Genomic DNA, 16,682 nt, shown 5'->3' with positions numbered 1-16,682 from the left:
GCTGCGATTGGTCGAGAGGGGGTGCGACCAGCGACGGTTTGCAGTGGATTCGAGACCTCAGCGTGGCGTTTAGGAGTCGTTGTCCTCCTCCGTGGCATCGTCGAGGGAGTTGGGGCTCAGGTACTCGAAGGCCTTCTGGCTCTGAGAGACGAACTGTTTGAGCGGAGCGAGGAGCAGCTCGGTGGCGGATGGCCGGCGGTGGACGACGCTGCCGACGTTGGAAGGGATCTTGAGGTCCTCCTCCGCCTCCGGGGCCGGGAGGTCCTTCACGTTGGAGCGGCGGCGACCTTTGGGGGGGTCGGGGCTCTGGGGGCCTCCTCGGCCGGCAGTGGCGCGGCAGTAGAGGCTCCGACGGCGGTGAGAACGTCCGTCCATCGCCTTCAGGAAGAGACTGCTAGCGGAGCCACGGCGGGACGAACTGTCGGGAGTTATGTCCTCCTGGTTCAGGAAGTCCTCCGCTTCCTGAGCGGACGGCTGCTGGAGCTGAAAAACATGTTCATACAACAGTCTGACGTGTTACAGCGATAGCTTCTGGATGGTTTTAGCCTAGCTTAGCACAAAGACTGTTAGCGTAGCTTCTCCACTGTGTCACCCCTCGCTTCACATCAATAATGAACGCTCACCTAGCCCCGAACTAACAGCTCACCTAGCCCCGAAATAACAGCTCACCTAGCCCCGAACTAACAGCTCACCTAGCCCCGAACTAACAGCTCACCTAGCCCCGAAATAACAGCTCACCTAGCCCCGAACTAACAGCTCACCTAGCCCTGAACTAACAGCTCACCTAGCCCTGAACTAACAGCTCACCTAGCCCCGAAATAACAGCTCACCTAGCCCCGAACTAACAGCTCACCTAGCCCCGAACTAACAGCTCACCTAGCCCCGAACTAACAGCTCACCTAGCCCTGAACTAACAGCTCACCTAGCCTTGAAATAACAGCTCACCTAGCCCCGAACTAACAGCTCACCTAGCCCTGAACTAACAGCTCACCTAGCCTTGAAATAACAGCTCACCTAGCCCCGAAGTAACAGCTCACCTGGCCCCGAACTAACAGCTCGTCTGGTACTCGTGTGGTACTAATACCACAGTGTAAAGTACTAATACCACACTGTAAAGTATTAATACCACACTGCAAAATACTAATACCACACTGTAAAGTACTAATACCACACTGTAAAGTATTAATGCCACACTGTAAAATACTAATACCACACTGTAAAGTACTAATACCACAGTGTAAAGTACTAATACCACACTGTAAAGTATTAATGCCACACTGTAAAATACTAATACCACACTGTAAAGTGTTCATACCACACTGTAAAATACTAATACCACACTGTAAAGTACTAATACCACAGTGTAAAGTACTAATACCACACTGTAAAGTATTAATACCACACTGTAAAATACTAATACCACACTGTAAAGTACTAATACCACACTGTAAAGTATTAATACCACACTGTAAAGTATTAATGCCACACTGTAAAATACTAATACCACACTGTAAAATATGAATACCACACTGTAAAATATTAATACCACACTGTAAAATACTAATACCACACTGTCAAGCATCAATACCACACTGTAAAATATGAATACCACACTGTAAAGTATTAATACCACACTGTAAAATATTAATACCACACTGTAAATATTAATACCACACTGTAAAATACTAATACCACACTGTAAAGTACTAATACCACACTGTAAAATATTAATACCACACTGTAAAGTACTAATACCACACTGTAAAATATTAATACCACACTGTAAAGTATTAATACCACACTGTAAAATACTAATACCACACTGTAAAGTATTAATACCACACTGTAAAATACTAATACCACACTGTAAAGTACTAATACCACACTGTAAAATACTAATACCACACTGTAAAGTATTAATACCACACTGTAAAATATTAATACCACACTGTAAAATACTACTACCACACTGTACAATACTAATACCACACTGTAAAGTATTAATACCCCACTGTAAAATACTAATATCACACTGTAAAGTATTAATGCCACACTGTAAAATACTAATACCACACTGTAAAGTATTAATACCCCACTGTAAAATACTAATATCACACTGTCAAGCATCAATACCACACTGTAAAATATGAATACCACACTGTAGAATATTAATACCACACTGTAAAATACTAATACCACACTGTAAAATACTAATACCACACTGTAAAGTATTAATGCCACACTGTAAAACACCAATACCACACTGTAAAGTATTAATACCACACTGTAAAATATTAATACCACACTGTAAAATACTAATACCACACTGTAAAGTATTAATACCACACTGTAAAATACTAATATCACACTGTAAAGTACTAATACCACACTTTAAAATACTAATACCACACTGTAAAGTACTAATACCACAGTGTAAAGTACTAATACCACACTGTAAAGTATTAATACCACACTGTAAAATACTAATACCACACTGTAAAGTACTAATACCACACTGTAAAATACTAATACCACACTGTAAAGTACTAATACCACAGTGTAAAGTACTAATACCACACTGTAAAGTATTAATATCACACTGTAAAATACTAATACCACACTGTAAAGTACTAATACCACACTGTAAAATATTAATACCACACTGTAAAGTACTGTCAAGAAGAGTTGCGCTCACAGAGGAAGCCGCCTTGGATACATGCATACACGTTCAGGGGAAAGACAGGATATAAAAGCACGAAGCATATACTCAGAAATCAATAGTTAAAGTGTATTCGAAAGATAAAGTTTATGATCGTTATATAACCAATGTTTAATGCATAGAGTGATTTAACAAATGTAAAAACTGATTATAATAATGTAAAGTACTAATGCCACACTGTAAAATATTAATACCACACTGTAAAATATTAATACCACACTGTAAAGTACTAATACCACACTGTAAAATACTAATACCACACTGTAAAGTAATAATACCACACTGTAAAGTACTAATACCACACTGTAAAGTAATAATACCACAGTGTAAAGTACTAATACCACACTGTAAAGAGAAAATGTGAATTTACTCAGAAACATATTTCTAAAAAATAACTAAATGAATCTTATGAATCATAAATGTTTGATCATGTGATCGTCTCGTGGCCCCTGTGGGGGTCGCCGCCCTCATGTTGGACTCCTGCAAACATTTATTGCATCACAAAATATTAATAACGTCTGTAGGAGCCGCATTTGAGTTCATGTTTATGTATTTTAATGACTGATATTTTCTTTATTTGTGTTGAAAGCAAAGTGGGCCCCGCCCACAGGTGAGGAGGTGAACAGGTGAACCGGTGAACAGGCGAGGAGGTGAACCGGTGAATGCAGCTCTACTCTTCATCACTATGATGCTGTAACTCAGAGGTGATGATGGTGACCCAGCAATCAAAGAATAAAGTCACTTTACCCACAATTTAGGTTTCTTAAGACAAACATCCGGTTTTCAGAATAAGATGCAAACAAAGTATGAATTATATTCACATTAAGTATGAAACATGCTGCCTGCATCTCGTGAACCAAATATTATTGCCCTTTTGTTCATAGAGCAGTACTTTAAAATAAAAGTGCGCAACACACTACTTTATAATTCATTGTTGAACTTTACCATAACAATGAGATTAATCACAAAAAATCCATGCGATTAATCGTTGCCCAGCACTAATATATATATATATATATATATATATATATATATATATATATATATATATATATATACAGATATATATATATATATATATATCTGTATATATATATACAGATATATATATATATATATATACAGATATATATATATATATATATCTGTATATATATATATATATATATACAGATATATATATATATATATATATATATATATATATATATATTGTGGCAGCCGGAGGGGCAACCCCAGAGGGGTAGTGATAGAGGGACGATATTGCCTGACATGGAGGCGGAGCCCCCATGTCAGGGAATGGAAAAGAGCGCCAAACCACCATCAGCCCAACAAGCAACACCTGAGGAGGAGAGACGAGGGAGCGACCACACCCTATCAGAGGAGGAGGAGGGGACTACAAAAGGGCCCAGGAAACAGGAAACCGGGAGAGAGTAGGAGTAGAAGAGGAAGAAGAAGAAGTAGCCTAATCAGCGAAACCCTTGGAGAAGACTGCCTTACCCCTGGATCACCCTGGAACGTCTGACTACCCGCCCGGCTCACGACCCCTGCCTGTACGACTACCCTGCTCCTGCCCGCGCCCTGGACCGTCTGAGGAATACCCGTTGTGCACCGACCCGTGGAATTGGACACCGACCCTCCCTCTGGAAAGCGGACATTGTGTTCTTGAGTGTCTATCCTACCTCTTTCCACTCTCTACCTTCAGTAAAAACCTCACTTGAACCGTTTATCTGCCGACTGGTTGTGTTTATTGGTCAGTGTTGTCGTGAAACCCCCTGTCCACCCCGGGGGCTGTCACAACTTGGTGGAGAATGTGGGCATGACCCGGTTCTGGCAACGCTGACCGATAGACCAACCGACCCAGTAAGCATGGCCACCCCGGTGCCATTTCAAGAGCTGCTAGCGGGGCTAATCGCTAGCAACCAAGAAACCCAAAAGCGCCACGAACAAGCCATGCAAGTACAAATGCAAATCCTCCAATCCCAGCAGCAACAACAATACCAACAGCAAATACAAATGGAGAAATATATGGAATTGCAAACAGAACGCGCGGATGCCATGCAAAGCGAAATCAAGGGCATGTTACAAAACCAACAGGAGCAACATACCGTGGAGAAAGCCAATCCAGCGCGCTTCATGCTCAAACAAACGGCAGCTGACGATGTTGAAGTTTTTTTTCAAATATTCCAGACAACGGCACTCCGCGAAAAATGGCCAGAAGAGCACTGGGCCGAGTTAATAGCCCCCTTTTTGATCAATGAAACGCAAGTAACGTATCAGGACTTAGAGCGCGCTGGAAAAGTTGACTTCCGGGTTTTGAAAGCGGAAGCGTTACAGCGATGCGGGGTCACGCTGTTCTTAAAGGCCCAACGATTTCATGAATGGTCATATGACGCCTCACTTTCTCCGCGAGCCCAGATGCATGAGATCAAAAGGATTACGACGGCCTGGCTACACGCAGAGCCAACAGAGGTGTCGCCCACCGATCGCGTGGTCATGGACAAATACATCAGATCACTCCCGTATGAGGCAAAAAAATTGGCAGGCCAGAGAAACCCCCGCAACATCGAGGACCTGGTGGAAATAATGGAGGGTTACCAAGCAGCACAAGCTTTAGTGCGTGGGGGAAGAAACCAGAAATTAGAGGGGCCCACCCGCAAAGAAAACATTAAAACTGAGGAAAATAAATATGTGTCTCCCTCCTTCCCCCCAGGCTTTCCCCGACGTCGGCCGGCGTTTGGACAGGAAGAGAGGAGGTGCTACAACTGCGGCGAGATCGGGCACATCGCCTGGGAATGCCCTCACCGCCAGGACGCACCCATGCCCACGGCCAGTGAGGGGAGTCGCCCATGCGGCTTGATTACAGGATGCTGGGCCACTCACGAGGACCACATGCCCCTCACCCCTGTCAAAGTCAACGGCCGCGACGCCTCAGCGATGGTGGACTCCGGGAGCGCCATTACATTGGTGAGACCCACGTATGCTCAGTACCCGCTCCTAACAGGCACCCGAGCGGTCACGTGCATCCATGGGGAGACCCGCGAATACCCCACCACCGCCCTAGAGATCTACACGACGAGGGGTAGATACATCGGCACTGCAGGAGTCGTGGAAGGACTCCCCGTAGAGGTGCTCGTCGGCCGAGACCTGCCCGTGTTCCAGGAGCTTTGGCGCAGCCTGGTGGTGAAACAAGGTACGACCCCTCCCCGAAAGTACAAAAAGAAAGCCATCTGTGGGCTGGGGGAGGAGATCTCCACCTCTCCCCTATCGGAAGGAGTCGCCAGTGCCGTGGCCCGGGCGTTGGTGGAGGCCACCCAACCCAACCCCGATGACGTCTATGCCACAGCCATCGAGAACGACGGACCCTCCAGCCCCAGTGAGCCCGAAGGAGAGGCGCCGCCCATCCCCGAGGAAGCAGATACCCCCTCCCTCGACGAAGAGGAGCTGGCCGGGCTGTTTCCCCAGGACCCGGAGGAGCCCATCTTACCCGGGCCCCTCACAGGGAGGTTTGGGACGGCCCAGTTGGAGGACCCCAACCTAGCCAACGCCCTTCGGCAGGTGGCCGCCGTAGACGGACGACCACTGGACGGGGTAAGAGACCTCCCTCCCACACATTTCTCCATATATAACGGGCTCCTATACCAGGTAGTAATGAGGGACGGGGCCCCCCTCAGGTTGTTACTGGTGCCACGTCCTTTTATACCCTCTGTCCTACAGTTAGCCCACTCCCATCTCCTAGGTGCCCATCTAGGAGTGGAGAAAACCCTGGAAAGGGTGAGGGCCAGGTTCCACTGGCCCGGAATAAAAAAGGCCGTAGAAGATTACTGCCGGAGCTGCCCCGAATGTCAACAAGTGGCCCCACAACCCCATCACAGAAACCCGCTGGTGCCCCTGCCGATCATCACCGTCCCCTTCAGCAGGATCGGGATGGACCTAGTGGGGCCCCTACCCAAGACCAACAGGGGACACAGGTACATCCTGGTTATTGTTGATTACGCCACCCGGTATCCCGAAGCCATCCCCCTACGCTCCATGGCCACCAAGGGCATAGCAAGGGAGCTTGTGATGTTGTTTTCCAGGGTCGGAATACCGGAGGAGATTCTCACCGACCAAGGGACCCCGTTCATGTCTAGGATCATGAAGGACCTGTGTGGCATGCTGAAGGTGACACAACTGAGGACGTCGGTGTATCACCCCCAAACGGACGGCCTAGTAGAGAGATTCAACCAGACACTGAAAAAAATGCTGAAAAAGACCATGGACCAGGACGGTAAGAATTGGGACCAACTGCTGCCATTCCTTATGTTCTCCATCAGAGAGGTGCCCCAGGCGTCTACAGGATTCTCGCCCTTCGAGCTCCTGTACGGTCGACGACCCCGGGGACTACTCGACCTGGCCAAGGAAGCCTGGGAACACCAACCCTCCCCCTACCGCACCATGGTGGACCACGTCGAGGAGATGAGGGTGAGGATGGCATCACTCTGGCCCATAGTCCGAGAACACATGGCCGAGGCACAGGCGGCCCAAGCCCGCGTGTACAACCGGGGAACACAACCCCGAGTGTTTAACCCAGGGGATCGGGTGTTGGTCCTGGTGCCCACGGCGGAATGTAAGTTTTTAGCCCGATGGAGGGGACCTTATGAAGTTATGGAAAGATTGGGGCCGGTAAACTACCGAGTCAGGCAACCAGGTCGAAGGCACCCGACGAAGATTTATCATGTTAACCTTCTCAAGAAATGGGTGAGTAGGGATGCCATGCTCTGTTTCTCTCTCTCTACACCCCCAGGAAAAACGGAGCCAGTCGAGGTACCCGTGGGAGAAGAGTTGACCCCCCGGCAGAAGCAGGACGTCCGGGAAATGGTGGATCGGTTCCGAGACGTGTTCTCCCCGGACCCCGGATACACCACACTGGTGCAACACCGGGTAATCACCGAGCCCGGGAAGAAGGTAAAACTAAGGCCGTACCGCATCCCCGAAGCCCGCCGGGGGGCGATAGAGAGAGAGGTACAGAGTATGCTGGAGGCAGACATCATCGAACCCTCGACTAGCGAGTGGTGCAGCCCTATAGTGTTGGTTCCGAAACCAGATGGCTCAGTCAGATTCTGCAATGATTTTAGACAGCTCAACGCCATCTCAAAATTTGATGCCTACCCGATGCCCAGGGTGGACGAAATGATAGAGCGCATCGGGAGGGCCAGATACATAACCACCCTCGACTTGACTAAAGGCTACTGGCAAGTGGCAGTGGCCCCCGAAGACAGGGAAAAAACGGCCTTCACTACTCCCATGGGCCTGTACCACTATAAGAGGCTGCCGTTCGGTCTCCACGGAGCCCCCCCCACGTACCAGAGACTGATGGACCAGGTACTTCGTCCCCATCGAGAATACGCGGCAGCCTATCTGGACGACATCGTCGTACACGGGGAGGAATGGGGGGCTCACCTCCAAAGACTGGAAGCAGTCCTGAAAGCTCTGCGAGGGGCGGGGCTGACAGCCAACCCCAAGAAATGTCGCCTCGGCCTCCGGGAAGCTGACTACCTGGGGTACACCATCGGCCGCGGCTGCGTCAAGCCCCAGGTAGGGAAAGTCGAGGCGATCCGGGAGTGGCCCCGCCCCCGCACAAAGAAACAGGTACGAGCATTCATTGGGCTAGCTAGCTACTACCGACGTTTTGTTCCCCAGTTCTCTGCCCTTGCAGCGCCCCTGACGGACCTAACCAAAAACCGGCTGCCAGATCGGATCGTCTGGACGGCAGAGACCGAGGACGCCTTCGAGAAGCTGAAGGAAGCCCTTTGTTCCGAACCAGTGCTGGTGACCCCGGACTTTACCCAACCGTTGGTGGTACAGACGGATGCCTCCGAGACCGGGGTGGGTGCCGTCCTGTCCCAGCTGAGGGATGGAGAGGAGCACCCAATCACATACGTAAGCAGAAAACTATTACCTAGAGAAACAAGATACGCCACGGTCGAGAAGGAATGTTTGGCCATCAAATGGGCGCTGGGGGAATTGAAATACTATCTGCTGGGACGGCACTTTACCCTGGTCACGGACCACGCCCCCCTGGTATGGATGTCCAGAACGAAAGACAATAACGCCAGGGTCACCCGCTGGTTTTTATCCCTTCAGCCGTATGCTTTCTCTGTTGTCCACAGATCCGGGGCCGCTCATGGAAACGCGGACGCCCTGTCAAGACGGGACGCCCTAGGTTCCTGGAGCAGTCCTCCCCCCAGGTCGGATTTAAGGGGGGGGGTATGTGGCAGCCGGAGGGGCAACCCCAGAGGGGTAGTGATAGAGGGACGATATTGCCTGACATGGAGGCGGAGCCCCCATGTCAGGGAATGGAAAAGAGCGCCAAACCACCATCAGCCCAACAAGCAACACCTGAGGAGGAGAGACGAGGGAGCGACCACACCCTATCAGAGGAGGAGGAGGGGACTACAAAAGGGCCCAGGAAACAGGAAACCGGGAGAGAGTAGGAGTAGAAGAGGAAGAAGAAGAAGTAGCCTAATCAGCGAAACCCTTGGAGAAGACTGCCTTACCCCTGGATCACCCTGGAACGTCTGACTACCCGCCCGGCTCACGACCCCTGCCTGTACGACTACCCTGCTCCTGCCCGCGCCCTGGACCGTCTGAGGAATACCCGTTGTGCACCGACCCGTGGAATTGGACACCGACCCTCCCTCTGGAAAGCGGACATTGTGTTCTTGAGTGTCTATCCTACCTCTTTCCACTCTCTACCTTCAGTAAAAACCTCACTTGAACCGTTTATCTGCCGACTGGTTGTGTTTATTGGTCAGTGTTGTCGTGAAACCCCCTGTCCACCCCGGGGGCTGTCACAATATACAGATATATATATATATATATATATATATATATACAGATATATATATATATATATATATCTGTATATATATATATATATATATATACAGATATATATATATATATATATATATATATACAGATATATATATATATATATATATATACAGATATATATATATATATATATATATACAGATATATATATATATATATATATCTGTATATATATATATATATATATATATATACAGATATATATATATATATATATATATACAGATATATATATATATATATATATATATATATATATATATATATATACAGATATATATATATATATATATATATATATATATACAGATATATATATATATATATATATATCTGTATATATATATATATATATACAGATATATATATATATATATATATACAGATATATATATATATATATATATGTGTGTATATCTGTATATATATATATATACAGATATATATATATATATATATATATATATATATATATATATATATATATATATATATATATATATATATATACAGATATATATATATATAGAAATATATATATATATATATATATATATATATATATATATATATATATATATATATATATATATATATACAGATATATATATATACCTGATGCTGTACTGGCCCTGTTACTACTACCACTCAGTAACAGTAAAAGTACTTTTACTGCAGTAATTATCGGAGTAAGGCAAGGCAAGTTTATTAGTACAGCACATTTCAACAACAAGGTAATTCAAAGTGCTTCACATAAAACCATTAAAAGCATCAAAACATAAGGCAAAAGAAAAGGAGATTTAAAAACAATTAAAGAAACAGTGTAAGAAATAAAATTCAGTCGTAAAAAGTAAAGGAGATTTAAAACAAACATTGAAACAATAATTGATGTCTCCCTGAGACATCAATTATTACTTATTATTACTTATTATTAATTATATTATTATTATAATTATTAGTACTGCTGTTGTCTCCATCATGAACTAACAGCAGGCCACAGCTCACCTGAAGCTTCCGACCAATCAAACACGTGCTGAAGTGACGTCACATTGTAACGTAGTGTGAGGTTCCGTGTTGCTTCCGTGTCTGTGTTCCTTTGAGCCAGCAGGTATCCGAGGTGGTGGAGGCACCGGCCCGGTGCGCTCCCACTAGAGCTCCGCCTTCCTGCCACCCCGTCTTGTGCTCCAGCGCCACACCGAGGTCCACCTCGGATTATGCTTCATAACTCACTCGTGTCCCGGTTCAGAGCCGGCTCGTGGGCCGTGACACGTAAACGGATTCACAAACTGTCATCATTTAAATCCACAAACATGACGTCAGTCTGTCCATCAATCAACTCATCAGCTGGACTGGTGAGGGTGTGTCTGACGTCACTTCCTGATCCTCTTCTTCTTCTTCACTGATTTTATTGATTCAATTCAATTCAATTTATTTTGTACAGCCCAAAATCACAAATTACAAATTAGCCTCAGAGGGCTTTACAACATGTACACGTTTGACATCCTCTTGTCCCGGGACCCTCACATCACAACAGGAAGAACTCCCCAAAAACCCCTTTAACGGGAGGAAAGAGGAAGAAACCTGTGGGAGAGCAATAGAGGAGGATCCCTCTCCCAGGATGGACAGACGTGCAATGATGTCATGTGTAGAACAGGATAGTGAATTACAACACATTCAATGTAATTACAGCACATTCAATGTAATTACAGCACATTCAATGTAATTACAGCACATTCAATGTAATTACAACACATTCAATGTAATTACAGCACATTCAATGTAATTACAGCACATTCAATGTAATTACAGCACATTCAATGTAATTACAGCACATTCAATGTAATTACAGCACATTCAATGTAATTACAGCACATTCAATGTAATTACAGTACATTCAATGTAATTACAGTACATTCAATGTAATTACAGCACATTCAATGTAATTACAGTACATTCAATGTAATTACAGCACATTCAATGTAATTACAGCACATTCAATGTAATTACAGCACATTCAATGTAATTACAGTACATTCAATGTAATTACAGTACATTCAATGTAATTACAGCACATTCAATGTAATTACAGTACATTCAATGTAATTACAGCACATTCAATGTAATTACAGTACATTCAATGTAATTACAGTACATTCAATGTAATTACAGCACATTCAATGTAATTACAGCACATTCAATGTAATTACAGTACATTCAATGTAATTACAGCACATTCAATGTATGACACAACCACGACAGGAGGCAACACCTGGTCCAGGTAAACCCGGATACACAGGAACCTGTGAGGCGAGAAAGCACAGAGACTCTGGTGAAGAAGCAGGTCAATAATGTGCATTAATGGTATCGGTAGTATGAAATAGTAATGTGAGTAATAATAAAAGTGATATCAGCAGTTGGAGTCAGCAGGGCCATGGTAGGAGGAAGGACCAGGGTCCAGATGAAACCATGCTCCATGGAAACCTGTGAGGAGAGACAAGGACTCCGGGGAAGAGACAGAATCAGTACTGTGCATTAATGGTATCGGTAATAGGATTAATAATCAGTACTGTGCATTAATGGTGTCAGTAATATGATTAATAATCAGTACTGTGCATTAATGGTGTCGGTAATATGATTAATAATGTTAATCATGAAGATCGTAGTAGGTGTCAGCAGGGCCATGGCTGGTTGAAGAACCAGGGTCCAGATGAAACTGCGGTCATCCTGTGAGGCGAGGAAGCACAAATACTCCAGGGAAGAAGTAAAGTTAGTAATGAGCATTAATGGGACATCAATGCAGACAGACGGAGGTGAAGAAGAGGAGGAGAGAGGTGCTCAGTGTAGGAAGTCCCTCTGTAGTTTTTGCTTGTACCAGTTTGTCCATGGGCCGGTCCAAGGCAAGCCAGAGCCAGCCCTAACTATCAGCACCATCAAAGAGGAAAGTCTGAAGCTACTCTTACATGTGGTGAGTGTGTCGGCCCCCCGGACTGAAACGGGAAGCTGGTTCCACAGAAGAGGAGCTTGATAACTGAAGGCTCTGGCTCCCGTCCTACTTCTTAAGACTCTAGGAAGCACAAGTAACCCTGAATCACTGGATCTCAGCTCTCTAGTAGGGCAGTATGGTACTATCAGCTCTTTAAGATATGATGGTGCTGACCAGTTCGGGCTTTGTAGGTCAGTAAAAGGATTTTAAATTCTGTTCTAGATGTCACAGGGAGCCAGTGCAGAGAAGCTGATACAGCAGTAATATGATCTCTCCTCTTAGTTCTTGTTAGTACACGAGCTGCAGCATTCTGGATCAGCTGGAGAGATTTAAGAGACTTATTAGAGCAGCCTGAAAATAAGGAATTGCAGTAATCTAGTCTAGAGGTAACAAATGCATGAACTCATTTCTCTGCATCGCTTTGAGACAGGATGTGCCTGATGTTTGAAATATTACGTAGGTGAAAAAAGGCAGTCCTAGAAATAAGTTTTATCTGAGAGTTGAAAGACAAATCCTGATCAAAGGAAACTCCAAGATTCTTGACGGTGCTGCTGGATGCCAGCGCAACGCCATCTAGAGAAACTATATCATTAGATAACTGATGTCGGAGGTGTTCTGGGCCTCGCAGAATAACTTCAGTTTTGTCTGAGTTTAACATCAGGAAGTTGCAGGTCATCCAGGTTTTTATGTCCTTAAGACACGCTTGCAGTTTAGCGAGCTGGTTGGTTTCGTCTGGTTTGATCGATATATATAATTGAGTGTCATCTGCATAACAATGAACGGTTATAGAGTGTTTTCTGATAATATTGCCTAAAGGAAGCAGATATAAGGTGAACAAGATTGGTCCAAGCACAGAACCTTGTGGAACTCCATAACTGACGTTGGTCTTCATCGAGGCTTCATCGTTTACATAAACAAACTGAGATCGATCCGATAAATAGGATCCAAACCAGTTCAGTGCGGTTCCTTTGATGCCAATATAATGTTCCAGTCTCTGCAACAGGATGTAGTGGTCTATAGTGTGGAACGCAGCACTAAGGTCTAACAGGACTAGAACAGAGACGAGTCCTTTGTCTGATGCGATTAGAAGGTCATTAGTTATTTTTACCAGAGCTGTCTCTGTGCTATGATGCTTTCTAAATCCTGACTGAAAATCCTCAAATGAACTATTGTTACACAGAAAGTCACACAACTGATTTGCAACTGCTTTCTCAAGGATCTTAGAGATGAGGTAATGTTAGAGATCGGTCTATAGTTCTACACCTCTGGATCCAGAGTGGGCTTCTTAAGAAGAGCTTTAATCACAGATACTTTAAAGGACTGTGGTACATGACCTGTTACTAAAGACAGGTTGATGATATCTAATAAAGTTGTGCTCATTAATGGCAGCACTTCTTTAAGCAGCCTAGTCGGTATCGGGTCTAAGAGACAGGTGGAAGGTTTAGACGTAGACATTGTTGAAGTCAGTTTGTCAAGGTCAATGGGAGTAAAGCCATCTAAACATATATCAGCGTTTACAGCTGTTTCTAAGGTTACTCTATTTGTGGAAAGATCGGTCGAGGGCAGGAGATTATTAATGTTCTCTCTAATAATCATAATCTTATCATTAAAGAAGTTGATGAAGTCATTGCTACTGAGGTCTATAGGGATACTCGGCACAACAGAGCTGTGACTCTGTCAGCCTGGCTACAGTGCTGAAGAGGAACCTGTGGTTGTTCTTATTGTTCTCTATTAACGATGAGTAATAAGCTGCTCTGGCATTACGGAGGGCCTTCTTATACGTCTTCAGACCGTCTCGCCAGAGGAACCGAGATTCTTCCAAGTTAGTGGAACGCCATGTTCTTTCAAGTTTTCGCAGTTTGCTTTAATTTGCGGGTTTCAGGGTGATACCACGGAGAGAACCTCCTTTGTTTCCTTTGTTTTACCAACTTCTTTTTTAAAGGAGCAGCAGAGTCGCGTGTCCTTCTCAGTGAGCTTGTAGCACTGTCGACAAGATGATCTCTTCTCATGTTCTCTAGTGGAGCGTACTCCTGTCCTCCTGTACAGTAGTTGTGTACATGTACTTTTATGTCAGAAATAAATATAACAACACAAATATGAATGTATTTGTTGATGTAAATGAGCAGTACATAAACAGCATATCAAATATTATTCATAACTTCAAACAGACAACACTTGTTTTTATTTTCACGTCCATTTATTGTTAACAACCTAACAACGAGGTTAGCATCCAGGTCTGTACAGCAGGGGGCGCTCACACACACGAAGCTCTGAGGACCAGCAAACATCTTCATCTGTACAAATCTACAGTCACTCGTCATCATCATCGACTCCTTCACAATAAAAGCTCCAGGATGCACTGTTCAATGTCAGCTGATGATTTTAAAGGAGGACAACTTTAAACATGTCGGACATTTAAAACCCTCTTTTTTAGGCAAACATCAGCATCTTTATAAAAACACACTCAGAGGAACTGAAGACGTCTCTCAGGATCCTTCACAGTAAAGTTAAGAGGACAAAGGAAGTGAGACGGACAGACAGGAAGTGGAGGTGAAGCTGTGGCGGCTAACATTTGTTAGCAACGCGAGGTCTGATATCATGTTGGTTAAAAAGTGCTCTGTGACGGGTCTGATAGGAGGAAGTCTTTTATTTTGAAGGGGAAGCTAACGTTAACTCTTGTGCATCACGAGGAGCTTTTCTTCTGCTGACGCTTTAATGTCGATCTTTAGAACCTCGGCTCTCTCCATCGGTTCAGTGATGTGGGTCATACATGTTGTATGTTTTCATTAACAACCATCATCATCATGTAAACTAACATGTAAAGGGTTCAAACTCGGAAACATTTATATTTGGGTTTTTATGATCAGCTGATGTCGGTTCAAAGAATTATTATTTTGACACTCATGACATCAGAGTAACTTTTTTAAAGTGATGCACAACTGAGTTACATTTAATAATTAAATATTATAGTTAATTATTAAATTAAATTAAAGTTCTTATTTTTTGGTAAATACAGAAAAAAAACTAAAATAATTTACAGTTTATTCCCGTGAATTTACATCGAACGTTTTTATACGCTACCGCAGTTTAGCATAATCATATTCCTAACGAGTCCAGATCCTAACGAGTCCAGACCCTAACGAGTCCAGATCCAAACGAGTCCAGACCCTAACGAGTCCAGATCCTAACGAGTCCAGACCCTAACGAGTCCAGATCCTAACGAGTCCAGACCCTAACGAGTCCAGACCCTAACGAGTCCAGATCCTAACGAGTCCAGATCCTAACGAGTCCAGATCATAACGAGTCCAGATCCTAACGAGTCCAGACCCTAACGAGTCCAGACCCTAACGAGTCCAGATCCTAACGAGTCCAGACCCTAACGAGTCCAGATCCTAACGAGTCCAGATCATAACGAGTCCAGATCCTAACGAGTCCAGACCATAACGAGTCCAGACCATAACGAGTCGAGGTCCTAACGAGTCCAGATCCTAACGAGTCCAGACCCTAACGAGTCCAGATCCTAACGAGTCCAGACCCTAACGAGTCCAGATCCTAACGAGTCCAGACCCTAACGAGTCCAGACCCTAACGAGTCCAGATCATAACGAGTCCAGATCCTAACGAGTCCAGATCATAACGAGTCCAGATCCTAACGAGTCCAGACCCTAACGAGTCCAGACCCTAACGAGTCCAGATCCTAACGAGTCCAGACCCTAACGAGTCCAGATCCTAACGAGTCCAGATCATAACGAGTCCAGATCCTAACGAGTCCAGACCATAACGAGTCCAGACCATAACGAGTCGAGGTCCTAACGAGTCCAGATCCTAACGAGTCCAGACCCTAACGAGTCCAGATCCTAACGAGTCCAGACCCTAACGAGTCCAGATCCTAACGAGTCCAGATCCTAACGAGTCCAGACCCTAACGAGTCCAGATCCAAACGAGTCCAGACCCTAACGAGTCCAGATCCTAACGAGTCCAGACCCTAACGAGTCCAGATCCTAACGAGTCCAGACCCTAACGAGTCCAGACCCTAACGAGTCCAGATCCTAACGAGTCCAGATCCTAACGAGTCCAGATCATAACGAGTCCAGATCCTAAC

General features: G+C 44.7%; 2 protein-coding genes across 2 annotated transcripts; one reads left to right on the top strand and one right to left on the bottom strand.

Moving 5' to 3' along the window:
• Positions 1-69: 69 nt before the first annotated feature.
• Positions 70-2,127, bottom strand: plin6 (perilipin 6; the record flags this gene model as incomplete). Its single annotated transcript, XM_079276074.1, has 2 exons — positions 70-483; positions 2,116-2,127. 2 exons carry the CDS (start codon positions 2,125-2,127, stop codon positions 70-72), a joined length of 426 nt encoding a protein of 141 aa, XP_079132200.1.
• A 3,309-nt stretch (positions 2,128-5,436) lies between these two features.
• Positions 5,437-7,484, top strand: LOC306782436 (uncharacterized protein). The gene is made up of 2 exons (XM_079275787.1): positions 5,437-6,310; positions 6,459-7,484. The coding sequence occupies exons 1-2, from the start codon at positions 5,540-5,542 to the stop codon at positions 6,468-6,470; spliced, it is 783 nt and encodes a 260-aa protein (XP_079131913.1). The 5' UTR covers positions 5,437-5,539; the 3' UTR covers positions 6,471-7,484.
• Positions 7,485-16,682: the final 9,198 nt, after the last annotated feature.

This window comes from Melanostigma gelatinosum (assembly GCF_949748355.1).
Source record: "Melanostigma gelatinosum genome assembly, chromosome: 9".
Classification (NCBI taxonomy): domain Eukaryota; kingdom Metazoa; phylum Chordata; class Actinopteri; order Perciformes; family Zoarcidae; genus Melanostigma; species Melanostigma gelatinosum.
This window is presented reverse-complemented; position numbering and strand designations above follow the sequence as displayed.